The 25,973-nt window shown below is 41.7% G+C and overlaps 1 protein-coding gene across 3 annotated transcripts in view; it reads right to left on the reverse strand.

Moving 5' to 3' along the window:
• LOC311077106 (NACHT, LRR and PYD domains-containing protein 3-like) overlaps positions 1-25,533 on the reverse strand; it is a 96,989-nt gene extending 71,456 nt beyond the window's left edge. For 2 of the 3 annotated variants that reach the window (XM_084138903.1, XM_084138901.1), the window contains exons 1-5: positions 25,458-25,533; positions 23,849-23,940; positions 21,376-22,872; positions 8,423-10,198; positions 7,924-8,094 (exon numbers count right to left, since the gene is read on the reverse strand). In XM_084138903.1, the coding sequence (XP_083995029.1) occupies positions 7,924-8,094; positions 8,423-10,198; positions 21,376-22,872; positions 23,849-23,886 (3,482 nt within the window). In that variant the 5' untranslated portion in view covers positions 23,887-23,940; positions 25,458-25,533. The remainder of the gene's footprint in view (positions 1-7,923; positions 8,095-8,422; positions 10,199-21,375; positions 22,873-23,848; positions 23,941-25,457) is intronic. The other variant, XM_084138902.1, reaches the window with a different exon arrangement.
• Between the last annotated feature and the right edge of the window lie 440 nt (positions 25,534-25,973).

Genomic DNA, 25,973 nt, shown 5'->3' on the forward strand with positions numbered 1-25,973 from the left:
AAGATCTTTATAAAATTGTTGTGCCATTAAATTATCTTCTTTATGCTCACTGGCATAGAGCTCTTCATAGAACTTAGTTGCTCTTCTGCGTATATCAGCAGTTTTCCTAAGTTCTTTTCCATCCTCAGATCTTAAACAGTGCATTAACTGACTTTGGCCATTCTTTCTTTCCAAGCTAAAAAAGAATCTGGATGGGGCATCCATTTCAGATATATTCTGAAACCTTGATCTTACCAGCGCCCCCTGTGCTCTAACTCCAAGCAGATCAGCCAAAAATTTTTTTTTATTTTTCAGTGCCTTAAAGTTATCTTAATTACCTATGGACCCACATAAATTTTGAAGCTCCAATACTTCAGATTCTAATTTTCTAATCTAATCTAATCTAATCTAATCTTGTAATGTCCTTTGTCACATTGAAAGCATATTGATTACAAAACTGTTCAATTTGAAGCTTTCCAGCATCCCACCATTGTTGCAGTGAAATAAAATTTTCTTTTTGTAATCTCCATTTTTTCCCAAAGATACCCAAGACATTTCTTAAAATTAGAATCTTCAATAAATGCACAATTAAAATGCCAATAAGCACTTGTAATTTTTATAGAATTAATATAAACAGAAGTAATCACCATAGAATGATCTGAAAAACCTACTGGACATATGTGACAACTTTTATTAGCCTGGCTGCGCCCTCCTACGCACTTCCGCTCAATTTCATTTTCCTTCAGTACTATGTCTGGGACTGCTGTATATTCTTAGGTTTCCAGAAACCAATTTTTTTTTAGGACCAATCAGCGAACAGAGGGTGTGGCTGAGAACGATGGCATTGATGTAGTGCGTCAGTTTGCGTTGGAGTTCAGTAATGGCAGCGGAGAAAGACGTGAGAAAAGCTATTCAGTCCTATGTTGCAAAACTGCCAAATATATAGAAGTTAAAGCCGGAGCAAGAACAATGTTTGCTAAGTTTTGTTGGTGGCCATGATGTTGTGGCCCTCCTCCCCACGGGGTTCGGGAAAAGTTCGATTTTCCAGCTCACTCCGCTAATGAGTTAGCTAAGGCGAACGATAGGGATGCAAAGCCGATAGTTGTTGTCGTCTCCCCTCTTGTTGCACTAATGGAGGACCAAGTGAAGGAGGCAGAAAAGTTAGGAGTTCGTGCTGGGCAGCTCGGCGTGCACGATGACCGTGACATTTTGGACGGTGATCACTGTACAGCATTTGCGGCAGATCCGAAACGACCGCAGCGGCATAGATATATACACTAGATGTCGCCTTAAAAAGACATTCGTTCCAATGAACTGCCTAGTGTTTATATTTATGCACCAGTCTGCGTACACGTCACACACCAGGATGCGCGCGCGCCCTCAGAGAGGTAAAAACGATATAAATAGGCTAGCAGCTACTGTTCGTTTTCTCACACAAACCGCTCGTTTCGTGTCTTAGGCCATCAATGTGTACTAACGATGGGGAATTGTTTTGATTTGGACTCTGTGCATGCTCTTTGAGACAGTGACCACAGACCTGCATTAAATTACTGAGTGTCAAATATACATTTAGAATTGACAATTGTTCCTTGAACTCTTAAATTCGATGAACAAAACCTGCAGCTCTCGTTGACAGACATCTTATTCTAAACATAATCCTCTGATCATTCGGACTTTCCGGCCGGTTCCGGCCGGTTTCGGCGCATTACATAAGTCACGACCACACGTTAGCGATTGGCTATGGCAGATCCTGAGTGACTCTGGGCAGATCCAATAGTTTTGAACTTTAACAGCGAACCCGCCTACAAGGAAGTAAACGTTTCTCAATGGAGAGATTCCAGACTCTCTGTACAAATGAAATGTACGAGAGTCTGGTAGAACCAGGCTAAACTTTTATAGCATTGAGACTGAAACTTATAACAATAAAATCTGTCCAACCTTGCCAAAGCAATGTGATTTTCTCTTACATGTGTCCAAGTGTATTGTCTTATATCGTCATGCAAGTTCCTCCAGACATCACAAAGTTCATTTGATTCAATAACTTGCAACAATCGATGTCTGTGAGGCTCTAAATGATTTCTATCGATGTCATTGGCGGTACAGTTAAAATCTCCACCAAGTATCAAATAATGCTCTTCACATTGATGAATTGTATTAGCAAGTGTGTTTAAAAAAATCATTCTTTCAGATGCATTGTGTAATGATACAGGAGATTGAGAAGGATCCATATGCAGCTTTATTGAAGGAACGTCAAACAGGTAGGGGTAAGAGAACAGCAAACAGGGAAATCAGAGATCAACACAGAGAGAGTAGTCAGGTAACAGGCAGAAAATCGGGGCAGGCAGCAAGAGACAATAATCCAGAGGCAATCCAAGTCAAGACAGGCAGCAAGCAGGCAGAAGTGAGATAACAATCCGAGTTCGGCAACTAGATCAGTAGGATAGGGTAAACGCTCAGAAATTACAGGCCGTGGCAATGCAATACTTCGCAGTATCGCAATGCAATACTTCGCAGAGTCACCAGAGGGCACTCTACACCAGAATATTAACCATCACAAACTCAACATCCCATCATGCCGCTTACCTGGGACTGATTGCACATACACCTGCAGCTCATCAGCACTCATCTCATACACCTGCAGCTCATTCACATACACCCATATAAACCTCTGTCACTCTTCAGTTCACGGCGAAGTATTGCCCTGCCCTGGCGTACAATTTCTGAGCGTTTTCCCTGTGTTTACTGAACTGTTACTGACCTTGGATTGTTTGTACCGACTTCTGATTCTTCTGCTGCCTGTCTTGACCCGGATTGTTCATTGGACTGTGATTCCTGCCGCCTGCCTCGACCCTTGCCTGTTATCTGTTTCTGCTCTGAGATTATCTCCGTTGTTCTGTCTGCCCCTGATTTACCCTGCCTGTTGATTATTCTAATAAAGCTGCAAATGGATTCTTCTGCGTCCTCCAATTCATAACACATTGACTGGAACATAAACATTAATCAATTCCAAAATAATCTTGTCATATTTTGCTGTAACTTTTAATAACCTTCCTTTCACTATCTCTTCTACATTATAGGAATCTGGCAAGAATTTTTTGGAAAATAAAATTCCAACTCCTGCACTAAAAACACTGTTATGACTTAGAAAGATCTGGCCATCCCATTCTTTTTGCCATTCTACAGCATTTTCTTGTGTGCTATGAGTTTCCTGTACAAATGCAATATCTATACCTTTAATTTTCAAAACATCATATAGTTGTGCTCTCTTAACAGCGTCTCTCGCTCCATTTAAATTAATGGATGAAATTTTAAAGTGACTCATTAGGAGAGAGCAAAACAAAAGGCACAACACATACACACAAGGCTCGAAATTGCGACCATTTTGGTCGCATATGCTCCTGAAATTTAATCTGTGCGACCTAAAAATATATTTGGGAGCATTTGTGCGAGTGCAAATAATGGTTGTGGTGCGACCTGTTTTCATTTCTCTAAAAAACATTTGCAAATTACTTCACAGTGTGTACCTTATGTGCGCTGATACGCGATGGCCGGACCGTCATTCTATCCAACGTTATATAACCAATCCCGGGGTTATTCCTGCATTGATTTTTTTTGGCGGCCGCCAAAGCCTTATTTGATCGGTGCGTGAGTGACTGCGCTTGACGAGAGAAAGCCCGGCCGCGCGAGCGCACTCTCACGTCTTCAAACAACACGAGCGCTGTCTTGCTCTCTCTCCCTCGTGCATATTAATCAAAATCATTTGACACGATAGAAAAAGGGCGGAAGACCGAAGTTTCACGTGGAGCATTCGGAGATTTTTTTTTTCCTAAATTACTGTGGAGTGTGAATTGTGCTAAAAAATAAACTACCGGGATAATCACACAACGCTTGCTGTATGCTACACGTCCACTAATGACACGTCCGATTCGCGAACTAATGACTCATTTGAACCGATTCACTTTAATGAATGGTTAAAACAACTGATCTGTCCAACACACTCACGAGACGTCTGAATCGGTGTATAACAAATCGGTAACACTTTACAATAATGTTCCACTTATTAAATTCTAGTTAACACAGTTAACATGTACTATTAATAAACTGAACTTTGTTAATTTGTTAACCATTGTTAATGTTAATTTCAACATTTGGGCTACTAATAGCCTACATTATTGAAATATTTTTTTTATTTGTTAACATAGTAAATGCACTGTGAAGTAACAATAATGAACAATGAACAGCTGTATTTTTATTAACTAAGATTAACAAAGATTAATACAGCATATTAATAGCAATAGAGTGCCAAGTGCCAAGCAAAAAATGCAGGGACAGGTGTGTGGCAAACAAATCAGGTTCATCAGGTTCGATTATTAAGGCTTTTAATCGGCAGGATACGTCAAATATAACCATACTGTCTATGAATATAACACCGCATACACCATCGCCAAAGAAGAGCTTGCCTTCACTAAATTTATGTCAAATGACAAATCATGTGCCAATATCATCGGGGTGAGATGATATAGAGCCAGAAGACCAAATTTCAAATCTTGGCCACAGGACGAAATAAATACTCTGGCTGACTCAATAAACATCGTCTGATCAGAAAAATGGTCAATGACTTCAACATTTTGCTTCCCCTTAGTGGATTGCAGAAAATTTCTTATTCGCTCCAAACTGCAACCACTAAAGTCTTCCAGATTTGTATTAATGAGAGAATCAACAGTTTCTCTTTCACTGTCTGATTCTGAAACCTCATCTGCACTACAGGACTCCCCACTAACTCCATCATCAGTTGCAACATCGTCCTGCATTTATTTCTTAGATTTAGGCACAACTTCCCATTGATTTGTTTTTCTCTTAAAGGTCCCATGACATGAAATTTTCACTTTCTGAGGTTTTTTAACATTAATATGAGTTCCCCTCGCCTTGTATATGGTCCCCAAGTTTCTAGAAATTTCAATCGGTGTAAATCAAGCTTTTGCTATCTTTCTCTGCCTTTGAGAAAATGGAAGCTCATACGCGCTGATCTTGAATCTCCTCATGACGTCATAAGGAGGAAATGTTACCTCCCCTGTCTCTGCTTTGCCCGCCCAGAAAATATTTTCCGCCCATGAGAAAATGCGCTAGGAAGCAGGAACGCGCGCGCGATTTTAGTTTGTCCACGAGAGATATCATGGCTTTTGAGCGAGCGAAGCATAACAATTGCTCAATTAGTGGATGTACAAATGAACACCGAAGGGTCAATACAGAGCTGGGCTTGCTGAATGTCTGAAACTAAAGTCTGGATCACTCTCTTTGGCTCAGCTACACACCTCGGACAAGTAAGTCAACTAATGATATATAAGTGTGTTGCTTTACTGTTTATGGTTACCTAGACTGTTACACGTAGAATGTGGCTGTAACTATGCAGCTATGCAGTTTATGTGTGTGAATACACACACTGTAACGTGAGTGTTGTACACTTCTTTGTTATTTGGATAACTGTTTTCCTGTTGGTTATATGGCGCGCGCGATATCCACATTTCAAGATCGCAGAGCTTGATGTAATTGTAATAAGATAAATTACAGACGTTACAGATCTCTCATGAAAAGGCAACAGTAGGTTAGCGTTAGCTACATGATAATAACTGTAAACCATCCGAATAAAGTACCGTATCCAGACATAATATTTTAAACTAACCATTCGGAAACGTCCTGCTGGAGCCGCTGAGTTGCAACTTCTTCATCCGTTGCTTCTCCATCCGGATCAGATTCTGAGTCAAACTGAAATGCTTGAAAGACTGTGTGTCTTCGTGCCATTGCTATATCCAACGTAAACATGCACGCCACGGTACCGTTGCGCAAGATGGTCAAGGCCACACCCACCCTCCACTTTGCGCCGCCTTTCTCCTCCTCATTATCATTTAAGGCTACAGACACCGAAACGTCCTGTCTGAAGGAAGCTCATTCTGGGACTGGCTTGTAGTGGCTATAATTCTGCACCGAGGCTGAATTTTTGGAAAGAGATTTCAGATACAGTACTAGGGACCACTAAGGCCTATATTAAAGCCTACAAAAAGTAGCCCAGAAAATACTTTGCAACCCACCCTCCACTTTGCGCCGCCTTTCTCCTCCTCAATACTTTGCATATACTTTGCAATACTTTCTCCTCCTCAATACTTTGCAACCCACCCTCCACTTTGCGCCGCCTTTCTCCTCCTCATTATCATTTAAGGCTACAGACACCGAAACGGCCTGTCTGAAGGAAGCTCATTCTGGGACTGGCTTGTAGTGGCTATAATTCTGCACCGAGGCTGAATTTTTGGAAAGAGATTTCAGATACAGTACTAGGGACCACTAAGGCCTATATTAAAGCCTACAAAAAGTAGCATGTCATGGGACCTTTAACTGTTGGAACTTTGAAAATTGTCTCATCATCTTGAAAAAGATCTGCTTGTAGCTCAATCAAATTTACTTCATCACTTCCCTGCGTTTCCTTTATATTCTCCTCTACATTTCCATTCACCTCTACCTCGTCCACATTTTTTCCTTTATCGCCAGCTACAAGCACCTGTTCTATTTTATTGCTCTCCTGATTCTTTTCCTCCGAATCTCCTCCCACAGTGCTATTTTTCTGCGTTTCTTTCTCAGTGCATGAACGCATTAAGTGGCCTTCCTTACCACATCCAAAGCACTTCAAACTTTCAGTTGTCGCAAAAATAACGTAGTCAAAACCGTCAATCCTAAACTTCACAACAATATTCAAATCCTCTATATCGCTCTTCAGCACCATATATACTTGTCTCCTGAAAGAAACAACATGTTTCAATAATGGAGACTTACAACCTAAAGGAATCTTCCTTATGGTTGAGACAATCTGACCATGTCTTGAAAGTTCCCTCTCTAAAGTTTCGTCCTTAATGAAAGGGGGCACATTCGAAAGCATAACTTTCTTCGCTGGATTAACCAGAGGTAAAACTTTCACAAAGCTATCATTCAGCGTTATTCCTTTCTCAACAACCTCATTCACTTTTTCAATCTTATCCAAAAACAGGACAACAGCACCGTTCATCCTAGATGCAGACCGTATACTGTTGTATCCAACAATTTTTCCGATCGCTATACTAACCTCCTCCACTGAGCTCTCAATGCCAACCGGCACTTTAATTCCATGCCGCCGGGTGAGCTGGGCAAAACCCGGTCCTCCCGAACTCTCCATGGCCGCCAGTTTTAAAAACTGGCTAACCCTCCCCTATCCCTCTCCCCCCCTACAAACACACACGATACCAATTCAGCAAGATATATAGCAGAAGAGAAAGAACATAACAGACCGTAAAAGTTGAGAAGAAACTTCAGCCACACTCCGAATCACCCTCCACTCGCTCAACAGACGCTCACGCATGCGCAAACACGAAAAGAGAGAGAGAGAGAGAGAGAGAGAGAGAGAGGCGTGTGTGTGTGTGTGTGTGTGTGTGCGCGTGTGTGTTCGTGACAGTGTATGTGCACACTGTATGGTTGCAGCCACTGAGCTATAGCCTCATCGATAGCCTGTGCCATGGTTGTGTATGATTTGGCAATAGGGGATAGCCTATACGCTGGGGAAAGTCAGGCCAACTCCCCACATTTTTTAAACGTTTATACATTATCGGGAGATGCTCGTAACGTGCTCGGTTTGTAATTCCTCTCACACACATAACACATAGAAAGATCTGCGGTTTTGAAAATACCCGTGTTCGTTTGGACAGGGCCTTAGAAAGTAACTGAAGCTTCAGTAAATGTTTGGTGGGTCAAAAACAAGAGCAACATGTCATGTGATGTGATGGAGATGAACAAAATGAAATTCACCTTCAGCCTTTAGTCTTTTGTGCTGAGATTTAGTGTGTTTGAAGAACAGCCCTAATTACATTAAAGGACACTTCTTACCAAGGACAAAGATATTTGTGAATATCGAAGAGATGATCTTACCTCAGCATCTCCAGTTTACAGCGAGGATCCTCCAGTAAAGGAGAGAGAAGCTTCACTGAATTTGATATTTTATTATATGACAGATCCAGTAGTCTCAGGTGTTCAGGGTTTGATCTCAGAGCTGAAGTCAGAGCAGCACAACCTTCATCTGTGAGATCACAATCACTCAACCTGTAGAGAACAATGACACACTCTTCAATCTCTCAGTTCAGATCAGATCGGTTTATACGATTTATAAGATTTTGTGAAACACATCAAAATATTTAAATTCCTTCTTTATGTGCAAGAACATTCAACTAGTAAACCTGAATTATTTATTCATACACACATTTTCTGACATTGTTTGTAATGCCTGAAGGAATTTTACATTGTCACGATTTAGGAAACACATCAAATACTGACCACTGAACTCTAGACAACATCTGCAGCACTGAAGATTTATGAACTGTTATTTTCCTGATGTTTTAACAGTGAACTGATTGTTCTGAGTGATACTTACTGAACTGATCTGGATTCTTTAATCACAGGAAGAAGCTTCTGAAGTATCTTTAGTATTTCAGTTTTATTGTCTCTTCCAACAAAATCATTAATATCAAACTCATCCAGCTTCTTCTCTGATGTCAACAACACAAAGACTAAAGCTGACCACTGAGATGAAGAGAGTTTGGCTTCATTTATTTTTTTTATTCTTCCAGATTTCAGATACTGTTGTATTTCCTTCACTAGTGAACGATCACCCAGTTCATTCAGACAGTGGAACAGATTGATGGATTTCTCTGGAGAGTCAATGGCCCTGATCTTCTTCTTGATGTACTCAACTGTTTCCTCATTGCTGTCAGATTTACTTGTCTGTTTCATTAGTCTTTGTAGGAGAATTTGATTAGACTCCACTGACAGACCCAGAAGAAACCGAAGGAAAATGTCCAGATGTCCATTTTTACTCTTTAGAGCCTCATCCACAGCTCTCTGATGCATATCTGATAAAGTATACTTCAGAAACATGGATAAGTCAGGAAACTCCCTAGAGAACACCCGTGAGCTGTTTTTTGTGAAGGAATCATGCACATATAGAGCCGCTAGATGTTCCTGAACGCTCAGATGAACAAAGCAGAAGACTTTCCCCTGATACCAGCCAAACTCCTCTCTGAAGATCTGAGTGCACAATCCTGAGTAAACTGATGCTTCTGTCACATCAATGCCACACTCTCTCAGGTCTTCCTCATAGAAGATCACATTGCCTTTCACAAGCTGCTGAAAAGACAGTTTCCCCAGTTTGAGGATCAGGTCTTCATCTGTCGTGTTCTTTTCATAGTCCTTCTCATGTTTGATGCTAATCTGTGCCATCAGGAAGTGTGTGTACATTTGAGTGAGAGACTTGGGAATCTCTCCAGTCTCTGCTTCGCTCAACATCTTCTCCAGAACAGTGGCTGAGATCCAGCAGAACACTGGGATGTGACACATGATGTAGAGGCTCCTTGATGACTTCAGGTGTGAGATGATTGTATTGGCCAGACTCTGATCACTGATTCTCTTCCTGAAGTATTCCTCCTTCTGTGGATCATTGAAGCCTCGTACCTCTGTCACTCGATGGACACACTCAGAGGGGACGAGATCGGCTGCTGCTGGTCTGGAGGTGATCCAGATGAGAGCAGAGGGAAGCAGATTCCCCACAATGAGGTTCGTCAGCAACACGTCCACTGAGGTCTCTTTGGTCTGATCCCGTAGAGTCTCATTCTGGTGAAAGTTTAAGGGAAGACGACACTCATCCAGACCATCAAAGATGAACATCACTTTATATTTGTTACTGGATATTTCCATTTCTTTTGTTTGAGGGAAAAAGACATGAAGAAGCTCTGAAAGACTGAGTGTTTTGTCCTTCATCAAATTGATCTCTCTGAAAGGAAGTGGAAATATGAGCTGGACGTCCTGATTCTCTTTCTCTTCAGCCCAGTCCAGGATGAACTTCTGCACTGAGACTGTTTTTCCAATGCCAGCGACTCCCTTTGTCAGCACAGTTCTGATGGTTTTGTCTTGTCCAGGTAAAGGTCTAAAGATGTCATTGCATTTGATCGGTGTGTCCTCTGTTGCTGCTCTTCTGGATTGTGTCTCAATCTGTCTCACCTCATGTTCATTACTGATCTCTCCACTCTCACTCTCTGTGATGTAGAGCTCTGTGTAAATCTCATTCAGGAGTGTTGGGTTTCCCTGCTTCGCTGTTCCCTCATTTAGACACCGAAACCTCTTCCTCAGACTTGTTTTAAGTTTAGATTTACGACTGTAGAATTAAAATAACACATTATTACATTTAAGTCGACAAAAAGACAAATGCAAATTTGCAATAATTCAATAATAGAACAACTTTACATATATGTGTACAACATTCATATTTTAGAGCCTAATTGGCTCCAGAAATTCTAAATCAACAGACATCACATTTAAACAAGAAAAACACACGACAATGTGATGTTTCTGCTGATGTGGGGAGATGCTTTACCAATATAAAATTTATGGTAAAACATCAGGTGAGGATTATAAATAAAAATATAGAAAGAATTTGATCAATTTATATTCTTTCTAGCATATTCTGTACACATGCTTCTCTCTTATTGTTTTGTTATTGTTGACATTATTGTATGTTGTTTGCACGTTGCACTGATGTATAGACATACACCTTGCAGAATTTACAAAATGTTTAAATATACTTTTTTCTATGTTCATTTTTTTTCTCTTATAGTTTGGTGTCATGTAGAGTGACAGGAATGCATAGAAAGAGAGAAAGAGGAAGGAAATCGGGACATGACCCAGGCTGGAATCTAAACTGGGTCCCCATGTGCCAGTAGCTCAGATACATGTCAAGTGCTCTACCATCTGTGCCACTCAGTCCGACAAATCTGCAAAATGTTAATAATTTAAAAAAAATGGGAAAGATCATAAAAATGTAGTGCCGCCCTTTACATATGCTCATTTTAAAGGGGTCCTATTATGCCCTTTGACAAACTCTTGATTTTGTTTTTGGGGTGTACTATGTTTTCATGCTTGATTGTTCAAAAAACGCATTATATTTTACATTATTACAGCTCCTCTCTCCCCAGTCTGTCAGGGTTCTGCCCTGGCAGCCTTGTCTGTGTTGTCTTTGTTTCATGTTTCTATGTTTGTCTTGTGTTTGAGTGGCTCCGTCTTAGTTTGTGTTTGCCATGTGCTCATCGTGTCCCGCCTCCTTGTTTCCTGTTACCACGCCCCCTTGTTTAGTCCACGTCTAAGTCCTCCTTTCACTAATTGTGCTCACCTGATCCTCATGTGCTCTGGTCCCTTTATATTGTGCCTCTTTCCCTCATGTCTTCTTTGCTAGTTCATTGTGTGTGTACTTTGTGGTGTTTTGCGGTTTGTGCTCTTTAAGTTATTTCAGCGCTTGCTCTAGTTTTTATTTTATTTTTTATTTCCAGTGTCAGAGTATCCTTATTGTTATTTTATTTTTCTCTAGTGCTGTTTTGCTTCACTTTAGCTCTTGTGCATTATAACTTAGTTTGTGTTCTATTTTGTTTTAATTATTTTTAATAATTACTATTTTATTTTATTATATTTTATTGACTTATTTTCCCTGATAAGTGGAAGTCTTGCTTTTCTTTTGCAATTCCAGGTTTTTTTATTTTTAGGATCTTATTTTTTTACTCTTCATTTTGTTTGCTTTAGTTATTTTTATTTCTTTACTTTTTGTTTCTCTAGTCATTGGTCTTAGTTTAATTTTGGTTCTCTTAATTGTTGCTATATCTTGTCTGTCTTGTGTGTTCCTGTATCCTGAGCTCCCTGGCCACTGATTCTTAACTGCCTGACTGGTGCAGCTATCTAACCCTTGTTTGGGTTACAGAACCTCTGGTTCTGTGAGCCTCTACTTGGCGGCAAGACTGGTGCTACATCTGAGATCTACATCAAGTTACGAGTTCCTTATGTTCCTGCCTGGTCTTTCCTTTGGAGCTGCCTCTATTGTACTCACGTCATCGCTATCTTCCTGATTGTCTCAGTGGTCACCGGAACTGTGGTTCACGTTAGGGCTTTACAATATATCGGAAAATTATCGTTATCGTGATAACAGTATATGCGATAGTATATATCACGTCCAAAAATGCATGGAAAGTGTGGCCGTGCCGCTATCTCCTCCTTTCCACACGCGCTTGCATCTGTCGTTGCTATGCAACCATGACCTGCGTGAGCTTGCTGACTGAAATTGCTGTGAGATTGCTGGCTTTTCAACTGAAAAGTTGAGATGTTCTCATCTCGTCGCAGCATAGGACCTGGAAAAATGTGCTTCAATTTTGCGAAAAAACGCGATATGTGAACATAAGTGAAGGTGACGGTGTCACTAAGTCGTGCCGAAAAATGTTGGCCACATCGAGAGGAAACTAATCTCCACAGTCATCTGGAACGCAATCTCAGGGAGCTATATGAAGACTTCAAAAAGTGTAAGCCCAAATCTACCAAAACTGCTAACAAAATGGCAAGTAACAATAACAGAGTTTCACAGACAACCATTTATTAAAGTGTTGCGTGTAACGTTAACTCTTTATGAAAAAACTGAGATACTTCTGAAGATCAGAAGAATATTTATTAGCCTACCTGTTTATTTTAGTATGATCATTACATATATAAATGATTAAAAAAAACATAATAAAAATAGCATTTCTCTAGGGAAATTTAATATCGCAAGAAATACCATTATCGCAATACTCAACAACAATATCGCATATTTTCCCAGTATCATGCAGCCCTAGTTCACACTTCACTTTCCCTGCTGTCTCAAGTCTTCAGTCTTGTTAATAGAAAACCCTTGTCTGCTCATTTGGATTTGGGTCCTATCTCTTGCAGAATTGAGACACAATTTCTCTTGAACAGGCCTTTTTTGATGAAGCCCCTCCTTCCGAAATATGAAATGGGCTGTGATTGGTTAGCTGGCCCAGTGTGTTGTGATTGGCACTGCTTGGTGTTCACGCCCCTTCATAACCGCAAGCTCTACTCGGTTGTAAATATTAATGATGGTGTCAATTTCAAACCCGATTCAGACTTTGAATGAACAAGAGGATCGTGCTGAACCGATTTCATGTATGGATTTTGCAAGCATGGATTTCACAGGATGTTTCAGAATGGTATATTTTTGTGTGTGTTTCTGATTATAAATATGATGTTCCCTTTCGAGGGAACTCGAACTGCGTCGGTGACGACACTAGGGGAACGCCCTTCAGCGTAGCGCGTCTGAATTTATGAATGAAACTAGTCCAATCCTATTGGCGTTGCGTGATGACGTAGCGTGTGACGGCATATACGGATGTGTACATAAGCACGCCGGCACACAGAAAAGTCAGCTTTTTGCTTTTCAGCAAGCGCTCTGTGTGTGTGTGAGAAGTCTGTTCTATTTGGTGTTGTATTGTCTGTTGCAAAACACTATAATGGCAAGTGAGCAATTTAAAAATGTGTGTTTCCCTGCCCGCGCTTCATTACGGCTGGGGACACACACGAGATGTGTGTGTCTTGTCTGGGAATGCAGCACGCCCAGGCAGCTCTCGAGGGAGCTGCTTGCGGTCATTGCGAATCCATGTCAGTCAGAGTGCTGCGTTCCCGTCTGGCTTTATTTAATGAAGATGGCCAGATGCGCGCTCCCCGTGGTTCAGGTCCCGCATCGATCGTGGGGCTCGCAGTGAGAGCTTGCAGAGGGGATCGAGACTGCCGAGGCACTTTCTCGATCCTCATCTGAAAGTTCAGATTCCCCTATCCCCCGTTCGGGAGCCCGCCCCGCAGCTTCTCCCGCTCGGGATGTAGACCCGGTGCTGCAGCTATCTGATTCCGAGGAATTAGATGTGCTCAGCGTCGCGGGGGGGGATCTCGACGAGGCACACCACTCGGCTCAAACTACACCTAATTATGACGAGCTCATGGAGGTTGTAACGCGAGCTGTGGCCAAACTTAACATTAGTTGGCCACAGGAAAGACAGGAAACGCGAGTCAAGAGCAAACTTGACGAACGTTTTCTGCAGCATCGCGCACAACCTTCACGCCGGTCTCTTCCGTTCTTCCCGGATTTACACAATGAGTTGTGTAAATCCTGGAACAGGCCTTTTTCAGCACGCCTGTCTAACCCTCCAATGTTAAATTACAGCAACATTATGGGGGTTAGAGAAAACGGATATGGGATGATGCCTCGGGTGGAGGAAGCTTTAGCCAGTTATCTTTCACCCGACCTTGCGTCATCCCTCAAGACACCGGCATTGCCCTCCAAACCCTGTCGTACGACATCTGATTTGGTGGGCAGAGCTTACATGGCGGCAGGTCGGGCTGGTGCGAGCATGCATACTATGGCCATTTTGCAGGCCTACCAGGCCGACCTGTTAAGGGAGATAGACCAGGGCGAGGGTCCCACTGTCGATGATATCGCTGAGCTTCGCAAGGCCACAGATTTGTCTCTCCGTGTTACCAAGGAGACGGCCCGCGCCATCGGCCGCTCCATGTCAGCACTGGTAGCCACGGAGAGGCATCTGTGGCTTAATTTATCGGGCATTAAGGAAAAGGACAGGGCCTTTCTCCTTGACGCGCCTGTTTGTACCACTGGTCTGTTCGGCGAAGCCGTTAATGCAGTCGTCGACAGATTTCAGGAGTCTAAAAAGCAGAGCGAAGCCTTCAAGCAATATCTCCCTCGTCGATCAAGGTCTAGGAGGTCTGCTAGGGAGAAGCAGCCTCAGCCCACATCGAGCTCCTCCTACCGCCAAAGCCAGAGGGAGAGCGTCGCTTCTAGAGGTCCCCCTCAAAGAGCTTGGGACTCTAGACAGCGCTCCCACCCACAGCCTCCTGAGAAGACGGATCTGAGGACCGTCATCCAGTCTAGGAAGGCGAAGGGAAAGAGGTCCTAACTCCTGTGAGACCTCGAAGGGCCGCCCCCCCCGAGAGAGAGCGATTGAGGTCCCCTCTCTCGTTGGGCCCTCAGGAAGCTGGCGTCAGTATCCCGCCGTCTCTGACGCTTCGGGACACGCTAGCTTCCAGCGAGCACACGCTGGTCTGTCTGCCCCAAAGGCCTGCAGCCAGTCAGCGTTTGGGTTCGCACACCGTGAGTCGTTGTCGGTCTTTCCCTGCCGGTTCTCCGCTTCAGGGTGCCGTCAAGGACTTGCACAAAACACCGGACACCATTCCCTTGGTGAATTTTGCAGAGGCATGGCAAAACCTCGCGAATATTTCTCCATGGGTCCTGCACACTGTAGAAATTGGGTACAGACTGCAGTTCCATGTCCGCCCACCAAAATTCAACGGGGTGGTCTGGACTTCAGTGCACCCAGAGCAGGGTCTGGTGTTAGAACAGGAAGTTCACTCGCTGCTGGCAAAAGGGGCCATAGAGCGTGTTCCCCCACCAGTCAGGGAGTCCAGGTTCTACAGCCGGTACTTCATAGTTCCCAAGAAGGATGGAGGGTTGCGTCCGATTCTAGATCTAAGGCACTTGAACCAGTCTCTGAGGAGATTCAAGTTCAAGATGCTAACTATTCCCATTATCGTGAGTTCTATCCAATCCGAGGATTGGTTTGTCACGATAGATCTAAAGGACGCATACTTTCACATCTCCATCCTTCCATCTCACAGGAGGTTCCTGAGGTTTGCTTTCGGGGGCGAAGCGTACCAATATCGGGTTCTTCCTTTCGGCCTAGCACTCTCCCCTCGCACATTCACCAAGTGTATGGATGCAGCTCTGGCCCCTCTGAGGCTCCAGGGCATCCGTGTGCTGAATTACATCGACAACTGGCTTATCCTGGCCCAGTCTCGAGAGTTGGCAGTTCGGCATCGAGATGTCGTCCTTGGCCATATTCAGCGCTTGGGGTTGAGGCTCAACACGAAAAAGAGCGTGTTGACACCCGCCCAACGGACTACGTTCTTGGGGGTGGTATGGGACTCGACAACGATGCAGGCACAGATGTCTCCTGCACGTATCGAGTCCATATTGACCACACTAAACAGGGTGGAGCTAGGCCACACCATCACAGTGAAACACTTCCAGAGAGTGTTGGGTCTCATGGCAGCAGCGTCCAGCGTGATACCTTCTGGCCTGCTGCACATGAGGGCCCTGCAGTGGTGGTTGAAGGCCAAGGGGTTTTCCCCAAGGGGAAATCCATTCCGCATGATACGCGCAGATGCCTTCGTTCCCTATCAATATGGAAGAAGCCTTGGTTTCTGTCCCAAGGTCCCAAGCTGGGAGCGTTATGTCGCCGAATTACGATTTCGACAGACGTCTCCCTCTCGGGCTGGGGCGCGGTCATGGACGGCTGCTTTACGAGAGGTCTCTGGCAGGACCATCATTCCTCATGGCACATAAATTGCCTAGAAATGTTGGCGGTGTTCCGAGCTCTGAGGAGTTTTCTGCCAGGCCTCCAAGGTCGCCACGTTCTCGTGAGAACCGACAATATGTCAGTGGTGTCCTATTTAAACCGCCAGGGGGGTCTGAGGTCGCGCCCTCTGTGCAGACTGGCGCATCAGATCCTCCTGTGGTCCCAGCGGAGACTGTCGTCTCTCAGGGCGATGTATGTCCCGGGGGACCAGAACCAGGGAGCAGACATATTGTCGAGGCAGGGGCTGAGGCCCGGGGAATGGAGACTCCACCCCGAGACGGTGGAGTTGATATGCGAGAGGTTTGGCCCAGTGGATGTGGACCTGTTTGCGTCTCGAGAGACGACTCACTGTCCACTGTGGTTCTCCCTCACACATCCAGCCCCGCTGGGGTTGGATGCTATGGTACAGACGTGGCCGAGGCTACGTCTGTATGCCTTTCCCCCAATCGCTCTGCTCCCAGGAGTTCTGGAAAGGGTCCGTCGAGACGGGGTCAGCCTGCTATTAGTAGCCCCGTTGTGGCCGGCCCGAGTATGGTTCTCGGATATCATATCACTCCTAGCAGGCCCGCCATGGCAGATCCCTCTGAGGAGGGACCTGCTGTCCCAGGCAGAGGGCTTAGTTCTCCACCCTCGGCCAGAGCTGTGGAAACTGTGGGTCTGGCCCCTGAGGGGGCACAGTACCTAGAAGCCGGCCTGTCAGCAGGAGTGGTTGAGACTATACTTACTTCCAGAGCTCCCTCCACGAGGAAGCTGTACAGCCTGAAGTGGAATGTTTTTTCCATTTGGTGCAGAGAGCGTGAATTGGACCCAGTTAACTGCCCGGTGGCTTCAGTACTGGAGTTTCTCCAAGACCGCTTCTCTGCTGGGCTTACCCCGTCCACACTCAAGGTTTATGTGGCTGCCATTGCGGCTTTCCACGCTCCTCTGAGTGACGGGCCTCTGGGGAGGCATCAGCTGGTCGTACGCTTCCTACGTGGAGCCTGGAGGATGAGACCTGCAACTCGCACCAGGGTTCCCACCTGGGACCTGGCAGTGGTCCTCGAGGCGTTGGTTGAGGCCCCCTTCGAGCCGCTGGAGTCGGCTGAGGCCAAGAACCTGACTCTCAAGATGGCTTTTCTCCTTGCCATCACCTCTCTTAAGAGGGTAGGAGATCTCCAGGCACTCTCGGTATCTCCTCAGTGCCTGGAGTTTGCTCCTGGGAGAGTCAAGGCCATCCTGCACCCCAGTTTGGGCTATGTCCCTAAGGTGCCATCCAATATGGCTAGGTCTACGGTTCTGCAGGCGTTTCATCCACCACCTCATGTGACGGCAGAGGATGGAAGACTTCACCTGCTCTGCCCTGTCAGAGCATTAGACATTTATGTTCAGAGGTCTTCACAGTGGAGGAAGGCAGACCAGTTCCTGGTGTGTTTTGGGTCCCCCAAGAAAGGGCTTCCCGCCTCTAAGCAAACCATCAGCAACTGGATCGTTCAGACTATTTCCCTGGCCTATCAGGTGCGCAATCTGCCTTCACCTATGGCCGTGAGGGCTCACTCTACTAGAGGCATGGCGTCCTCCAAAGCCCTCCTTTCAGGAACTCCTATCCATGACATATGTGAGGCGGCTGGCTGGGCCACTCCGCACACATTCATGAGATTCTACAGTCTGGACCTTCCCTCTACACCCGGTGCACGAGTGCTCTCGTCCTAAGTGTGCCTGGAGACAGCTTCACACTGGGGCAGGCGGGTTTTGTTGTGGTATAGTGGGTATCTCGTTCCCCTAGTGTCGTCACCGACGCAGTTCGAGTTCCCTCGAAAGGGAACGTCTCGGGTTACGTATGTAACCCTTGTTCCCTGAGAAAGGGAACGAGACACTGCGTCGGTTCGCCACGCCTTACCCCGCCTGGAGCGACTTGCTTCATAGCAAAGCTGACTTTTCTGTGTGCCGGCGTGCTTATGTACACATCCGTATATGCCGTCACACGCTACGTCATCACGCAACGCCAATAGGATTGGACTAGTTTCATTCATAAATTCAGACGCGCTACGCTGAAGGGCGTTCCCCTAGTGTCGTCACAGACGCAGTGTCTCGTTCCCTTTCTCAGGGAACAAGGGTTACATACGTAACCCGAGACGTTATCCATTTAATCATATTTTTTGGAAAACTCTGGTAATACAAACAGTAATCAATCACAAAATCATGGATAATTTTCCAAAGGGGCGGTGAAAGCATACAAAACCTAAAGTAAACACTACATCAACACTGTAATGTTAGTTAGCAGGTTAGCGGAGGCAAAGCTTTTCCCTTTGTTTACATCATAGCAACTACATAAAGCTTTTAACTGGAACTGTTAATAGAAAACACAACTACAAATAATAAGACATACATTAGTGATCCATAAACAACAGATTGTCCCGACAAAATGGGAATGGCTATGTTTTTTCAGGAAAAGCTTTTGTGCGTATAGCCTGCATTGTACTCTCTTCTGGAATCTGCTCTCCGTAAAATGTGCAGCGCACAGACAAATGTTGAGGTTATAATGTTTTAATATTATAATTCTGTTAAATAAAATGGTAACACTTTACAATAAGGTTCATTAGTTAATATTAGTTAACTACCTTAGTTAACATGAACTAAGAATGAACAATACTTCATCAGCATTTATTAACCTTAGTCAATGTTAATTTCAACATTTACTAATACATTATTAAAATCAAAGGTTGTATTTGTTAACATTAGTTAATGCATTGTTAACTAACATGAACAAACAATGCTGTATTTGTATTAGCTTACATTAACAAAGATTAACTAATACAGTTACAAATGTAGGTAATACTATTTTACAGTGTTCTTGTTACATATGTTACATGTACTTACAGGGACATGGGAACTATATTGTGAGAGGGGGGCAGGATTCTTGGGATGGGGGGGAGTAACCGCAGACGCAGTTCAGAGAATCGGATCTGTTTGATTTACAACACATGAATTCATCCACTTCTCCCGAAATACATAAAAGTAAGTGACCGGTGAACTGGGAGAAGAATAGAGTAAACATTAAAGTTACTTACACAATGTGTATCTGATATGAATAAAACGTGTCGAATTATAATGGAAAGGTGTATTATTACCTCTTCCATAGACATCAGTGTGTATTTTACAAACTCTAAATGTATTGTTTTTTTAGTACTTATGTGAATTTATATGTCTAAAACCTAAAATAAACAGTATGTGGTTGAAAACTGAAAAGTTGTGATATATGACAGCTCTGAGCACACCTGTCTCTGGCTAAATTCAACATTTGAATTTAGCAGTTGATCATGTGATGCACTGACCGTTCTAATCACACTGGTGTGATCATATGCTCCAGGGACCAGCCTAGACTGATTACACTGGTGTGATCGTATGTGCGAAAGGCTTAAAAACAAGAAATTTTATGACACAAAATTTTGAAATGTAGGCTTAAATCAAACACATTTTAATTCAGATTCTGTATTTATATTTATATATATATATATATATATATATATATATATATTAGGGCTGGGAATCAATAAAAAAAATTAACTAATTAATTGCCCAATTTGCTGTAATTAATTGCAATTAATTGCATTTCCCCCCAAGCTTGTAATCATCAATATTTAAACTTAGAATCACCTAATTAAATTAAACAAAGGGGAAAAAAGGAACAGAAAAATAGCCCTATATTAAAATAATATTAAACATCAATATATTATTATTTTTCAATAAGCAATCAACATAATCAATTTAACAGATTTTTTTTATTTTTTTTTACTAATTATCAAATAAAATATAGTCCTGCAAAGCAATTATTACCAAAGCATGTGATCAGAGCAGGTCATTTTACCATTGTTGCCCAGCATGACTATACCAGCTCAGCAAACAGAAGTCTACTACAGAGAAATGTCATGTTATTTGAGCGGACTTTAATTTTCCAGTGCGTGATCGGTACATGATTAGAGCGTTTGGGCCGTTAAGGACAGAGCAGAACGCGCAGCGCAAACGGAGTGGAACATTGAGCAGAGAGCGCCGACACACACACACACACACACACACACACACACACACATACGGAACGGAGACCGCGGCGCACACATGGAGCGGAAAAGACCCGCTCATGAAAGCTGCGGGGGGGCATCCGTCTATGTGTACTTACCGTAGTAATGACAGTAAATTATGCATAATTACATGCAATTAACCCTCAACCAAACCGTAATCCTACCATAACCCTATAGTAAGTACATGTAGTTAATTAATATTACAAATGTACTTAAATATATAATTACACTGTAACAATGACACCTTAAAATAAAGTGTAACCCAAATATATTGCTCATTGTTAGTTCATGTTAGTTAATACATTAACTAATGTTAACTAATAAACCTTATTGTAAAGTTTTACCAATCAAATATCTCCCTTTGGAGTGGACTTTGAGCTTTGTAACCTAGCAGATCTTTTTTATGCTCAACCAGCAACATTACACACTAACTAAAGTTGAAAAAGTTAAAAAGCATAATAGGACCCCTTTAATACTGTGTGTCATTACTTGGGTGATCCACAGCTGTCTTCTAGTTTTGTGATAGTTGTTCATGAGTCCCCTGTTTGTCCTGAGCAGTTTAACTGCAAACTGATCTTCAGAAAAATACTTGAGTATTTAAATACTTCAGAAAAAGTATTTGGTTTTCCAGCATCTTCTGCACATTTGAGTTCTTCCAACAAAGACTAGGATTTTGAAATCCATCTTTTCTAAGGACAATTGAGGGACTCATACACAACTCTTACAAAAGATGCAAACACTTGATGCTTAAGAAGCCAACACAATGCATTAAGAAATGAAAACTTTTGGAATGATCGGGCTAAATTGTTATATATTTTTGTTTTTCTTTTCTGGGAAACATTCTATATTACTATTTATTTAAATCATCCGGGCACATTTAAACAAAATAAGAAAAATTCACACATCTCAAGCCTTTTCAAAAGTTTACATCCCCAGCTCTTAATGGCCTATTTGTGTTTGTCTTCTTGAGCATCAGTGAATTTTTGCAGATTTTCCTTAATGTTTGCAAATAATACTGATACTATATGTCTGCAGAAATACTGTACCAGAGTGGAGATGATTTATGATGTGATGGTGGATCCATAGAACAGTCACTCTTCACAGACACACAGCTGGGCTCTGGTGAGTCTGATGATTTCTTTTGAGCACTTAAACGCATTGGATGATCCATAGAACAGTCACTCTTCACAGACACACAGCTGGGCTCTGGTGAGTCTGATGATTTCTTTTGAGCACTTAAACGCATTGGATGATCCATAGAACAGTCACTCTTCACAGACACACAGCTGGGCTCTGGTGAGTCTGGTGATTTCTTTTCAGCACTTAAACGCATTGGATGATCCATAGAACAGTTACTCTTCATAGACACACAGCTGGGCTCTGGTGAGTCTGATGATTTCTTTTGAGCACTTAAACGCATTGGATGATCCATAGAACAGTCACTCTTCACAGACACACAGCTGGGCTCTGGTGAGTCTGATGATTTCTTTTCAGCACTTAAACGCATTGGATGATCCATAGAACAGTTACTCTTCATAGACACACAGCTGGGCTCTGGTGAGTCTGATGATTTCTTTTGAGCACTTAAACGCATTGGATGATCCATAGAACAATCACTCTTCATAGACACACAGCTGGGCTCTGGTGAGTCTGATGATTTCTTTTGAGCACTTAAACGCATTGGATGATCCATAGAACAGTCACTCTTCATAGACACACAGCTGGGCTCTGGTGAGTCTGATGATTTATTTTGAGCACTTAAACGCATTGGATGATCCATAGAACAGTCACTCTTCATAGACACACAGCTGGGCTCTGGTGAATCTGATGATTTCTTTTGAGCACTTAGACGCATTGGATGATCCATAGAACAGTCACTCTTCATAGACACACAGCTGGGCTCTGGTGAGTCTGATGATTTCTTTTGAGCACTTAAACGCATTGGATGATCCATAGAACAGTCACTCTTCATAGACACACAGCTGGGCTCTGGTGAGTCTGATGATTTATTTTGAGCACTTAAACGCATTGGATGATCCATAGAACAGTCACTCTTCATAGACACACAGCTGGGCTCTGGTGAATCTGATGATTTCTTTTGAGCACTTAGACGCATTGGATGATCCATAGAACAGTCACTCTTCATAGACACACAGCTGGGCTCTGGTGAGTCTGATGATTTCTTTTGAGCACTTAAACGCATTGGATGATCCATAGAACAGTCACTCTTCATAGACACACAGCTGGGCTCTGGTGAGTCTGATGATTTATTTTGAGCACTTAAACGCATTGGATGATCCATAGAACAGTCACTCTTCATAGACACACAGCTGGGCTCTGGTGAATCTGATGATTTCTTTTGAGCACTTAGACGCATTGGATGATCCATAGAACAGTCACTCTTCATAGACACACAGCTGGGCTCTGGTGAATCTGATGATTTCTTTTGAGCACTTAGACGCATTGGATGATCCATAGAACAGTCACTCTTCATAGACACACAGCTGGGCTCTGGTGAGTCTGATGATTCCTGCTGGACTAAACTGTAAGAGAGGAGTGTAACATTTAAACTGTAACATTTGGTTCACCTCTAAGATCACATTAAATTTAAATAAACACATTATATACAACAACCTGTGACAGAAATCCCCTCAATCATTAAACTGACCTCTACTAAGAACCACTTCAATCTGTAAACACTTATTTAATTATTTATTTAGGGCCCAAACATACAGGGACACACAAATGTCAGTAAATCAAATTAGCAAAACTAATGAATAAACATACACTTCCATTTTCAAGAGAAAACATTTAAACATTTATTTGTGTGAAGATATCCTTACCAATTTATATTTAATATGGGAATAGCATACTACCGGTAATATAAATTACAAGAATTTCCCATTTCAGGCAAAAAACATACTGTACATTACACAAGCTCTGCTATTAGTATATCTGTACCTGTGGAAATACATGATCTCAGATATTTCTGAATCTGATAAACGTGATGATTGTTTGTGAATAAAATAACAGAAGAGTGAGGGTCATTATAATGGACACCAGTTCACCTGTTGTCCACCATAAGTACTAGCTGTTCCCACACATGTACCAAAATGTCAGTGTTTTAATTCATCTTTGCTCATTTTAGATTTAAAACACACATACTATAAACATAAACATTTACTGTACATATAATTTTTTCTCTATTATATAAATATGGAATAATGGCAAGGACCACTTGCTTCTCATTATGTTCACATTAACATCTTTTTCAGTAATTTAATGTTCCAGAGTTAATTATTATGCATATAGCATACGGTTACAGCATAACATTATAATATTTCACAACTGTTTGTTCCTGAAGCACTGAAACAATTTATAATACTATACAAGAGAGAAATAATACTATACAATTATACAATAATATAAAACCAGCATATCTTTATACCTAACTTCACTGTGGCATTTTACTGGTGTATCAATATTTAGCCTACTATTTCTTATCTTTAATAAGAGTACCTGGTTTCTTCATCACTGGATGTCTGAGAGTCATCCATATTGTATCAGGATAGCTGGATCTTCCACCTTCACTAAAACACTGACTCACAAAACTAAACCAACACAGAGTCACAATAATAATAATTAGTGTTATTTTAGACAATTAGTTGAGTATTTCTCTTTTTGTAAATATTATGGAATTTTGAAAGTGTTATGTAAACGTGTAAAATCTGAAAAATATGGTCATCGAAAGCATTTTTTTATATATAAAAACAATGATGAATTGATCCACAGATTAATCCTCAGACTCTGCTGCTGTAATGACAGTCTGAAGAGTTTTGAAAATGTCTACTAGTACTGAGAAATACATGTAACAATTTTTTTTTAAACAAGCACTTGTTTTGATTTTGATCAAGATATTGCTGAAAGGACTGTACTGCATACAAGGGGTTTTCAAAATCTTAACTACCCAAAACTTGTGTAGGGACACAGGATGACATAAGTCCTAATACTTGAAAAATCTTAAACTGAAGTCATCAAGTTAGAAATTACTGGATTAGACATGTTAAAGTTACTTATAAATTATAATTGTAATTGTAACAACAACACCAGCTGTCCACCAATTCATGTTCCTGTTATGGTACCTTTTTGTTCATATTTTCCAAATAATCAACCACAACCATAAGTGTGTTCACCCTGTTACTTGATTTGCCAGCCCCTTTTGAAACAGCCGCACCCTCATTTATAAAGTACTGCAGCTGGGAATGAAGACTGTTAGCCACATTGGAAAGTATTAATGAATTGCTGACATAACTATAATTACTGTGCTAGCATGATTATTTTCAATTGTATGTAGGCCTAGGAAGTAAAATATTATTATTTTTTTTAACTTAAATAAACTTTTATTTATTAACTCTTGGGGAGCAACTAAGCAATAAGAAAATAACAGTATACTGATGAAGAATAAAAGTGTTTAGTGATTAAAAATTAAATGTTTCACAGTAGCCTACATTCCCTGCTGAGGTGGCATAGAAAACAACTGTTGTAGCTCTTGTTGTTAATGTAACGTAACGTACTAGTAAAAGTGGTGGTGTGAAACTTTGGTATAAGTCTGTGGTGAGCATTTTGAGGTAAACTTAGCAGCTTCAAATATAGGAAAAAGGCATTGTGAACATAATGTAACCATTACAAAAATAATCTTACAGCAAATGCAGAAATAAACAACTGACAATAGTTCGTAGTTTTACTTTTTGCGGCCTTTGAATAAAAAAATAGCGCGTAAATATATATATATATATATATATATATATATATATATATATATATATATATATATTATACATAAATAGACTAACCCACACTACACAAACATGTAAGTATGTATGCTAATAGACAGAGTTAAACTCAAAAACCCAAAGCTAAAATGGACAACGATTAAGACTACACAGTATGATTCGATAAGAGCGAGGTCACTGCCTCAAATCGTCGACCAAAAACTGTAACCACGCTCGATGTTGTACGGAGAAGAATCACCGCAGTTTACCGGTAGGCTTTAGTACCAATATACGTACTAAACTAAAAGCAATCTTCAAGAATGCTTTTTAGACTAATGATGAGATTTGGTACTTACTCTTGTCTTTATTCTTTCTTGGACATGTGACGCAGATCTTTTTTGGTAGGCTATAAAATGGCGCCCGAGTCCCAACAAAGATGAGTTTCACTTTTGTTTTGGACTGTGGCCAAGTCATAACAGAAGTGGAATAAACCATTGCAGATTCAGAGGGGTGCTTTCACTAATAATATCTGACTGTCAGATAGGGAAATAACTAAACTAAATAACAACAAAAACTAATATATAGCCTATATACTGCATATATATATATATATATATATATATATATATATATATATATATATATATATATATATATATATATATACTGCATATATATATATACAAAAGTTGTTTTGTAAATCAATTAAGATTTTTTTAAAGAGGCTTATCACATAATTGTTTATAATAATTCACATTACAAAACTTAAGTAGACGGTGCCAATTCAAATAGGTAGGGATGGCCCGATACCTATACTGGCATCGGGGATCGGGCCGATGCTGTCCTCATATACTCGTACTCATAAAAATTTG

The sequence above is a fragment of the Abramis brama genome (genome assembly GCF_963993115.1).
Source record: "Abramis brama genome assembly, contig: SCAFFOLD_57, whole genome shotgun sequence".
Lineage (NCBI taxonomy): Eukaryota > Metazoa > Chordata > Actinopteri > Cypriniformes > Leuciscidae > Abramis > Abramis brama.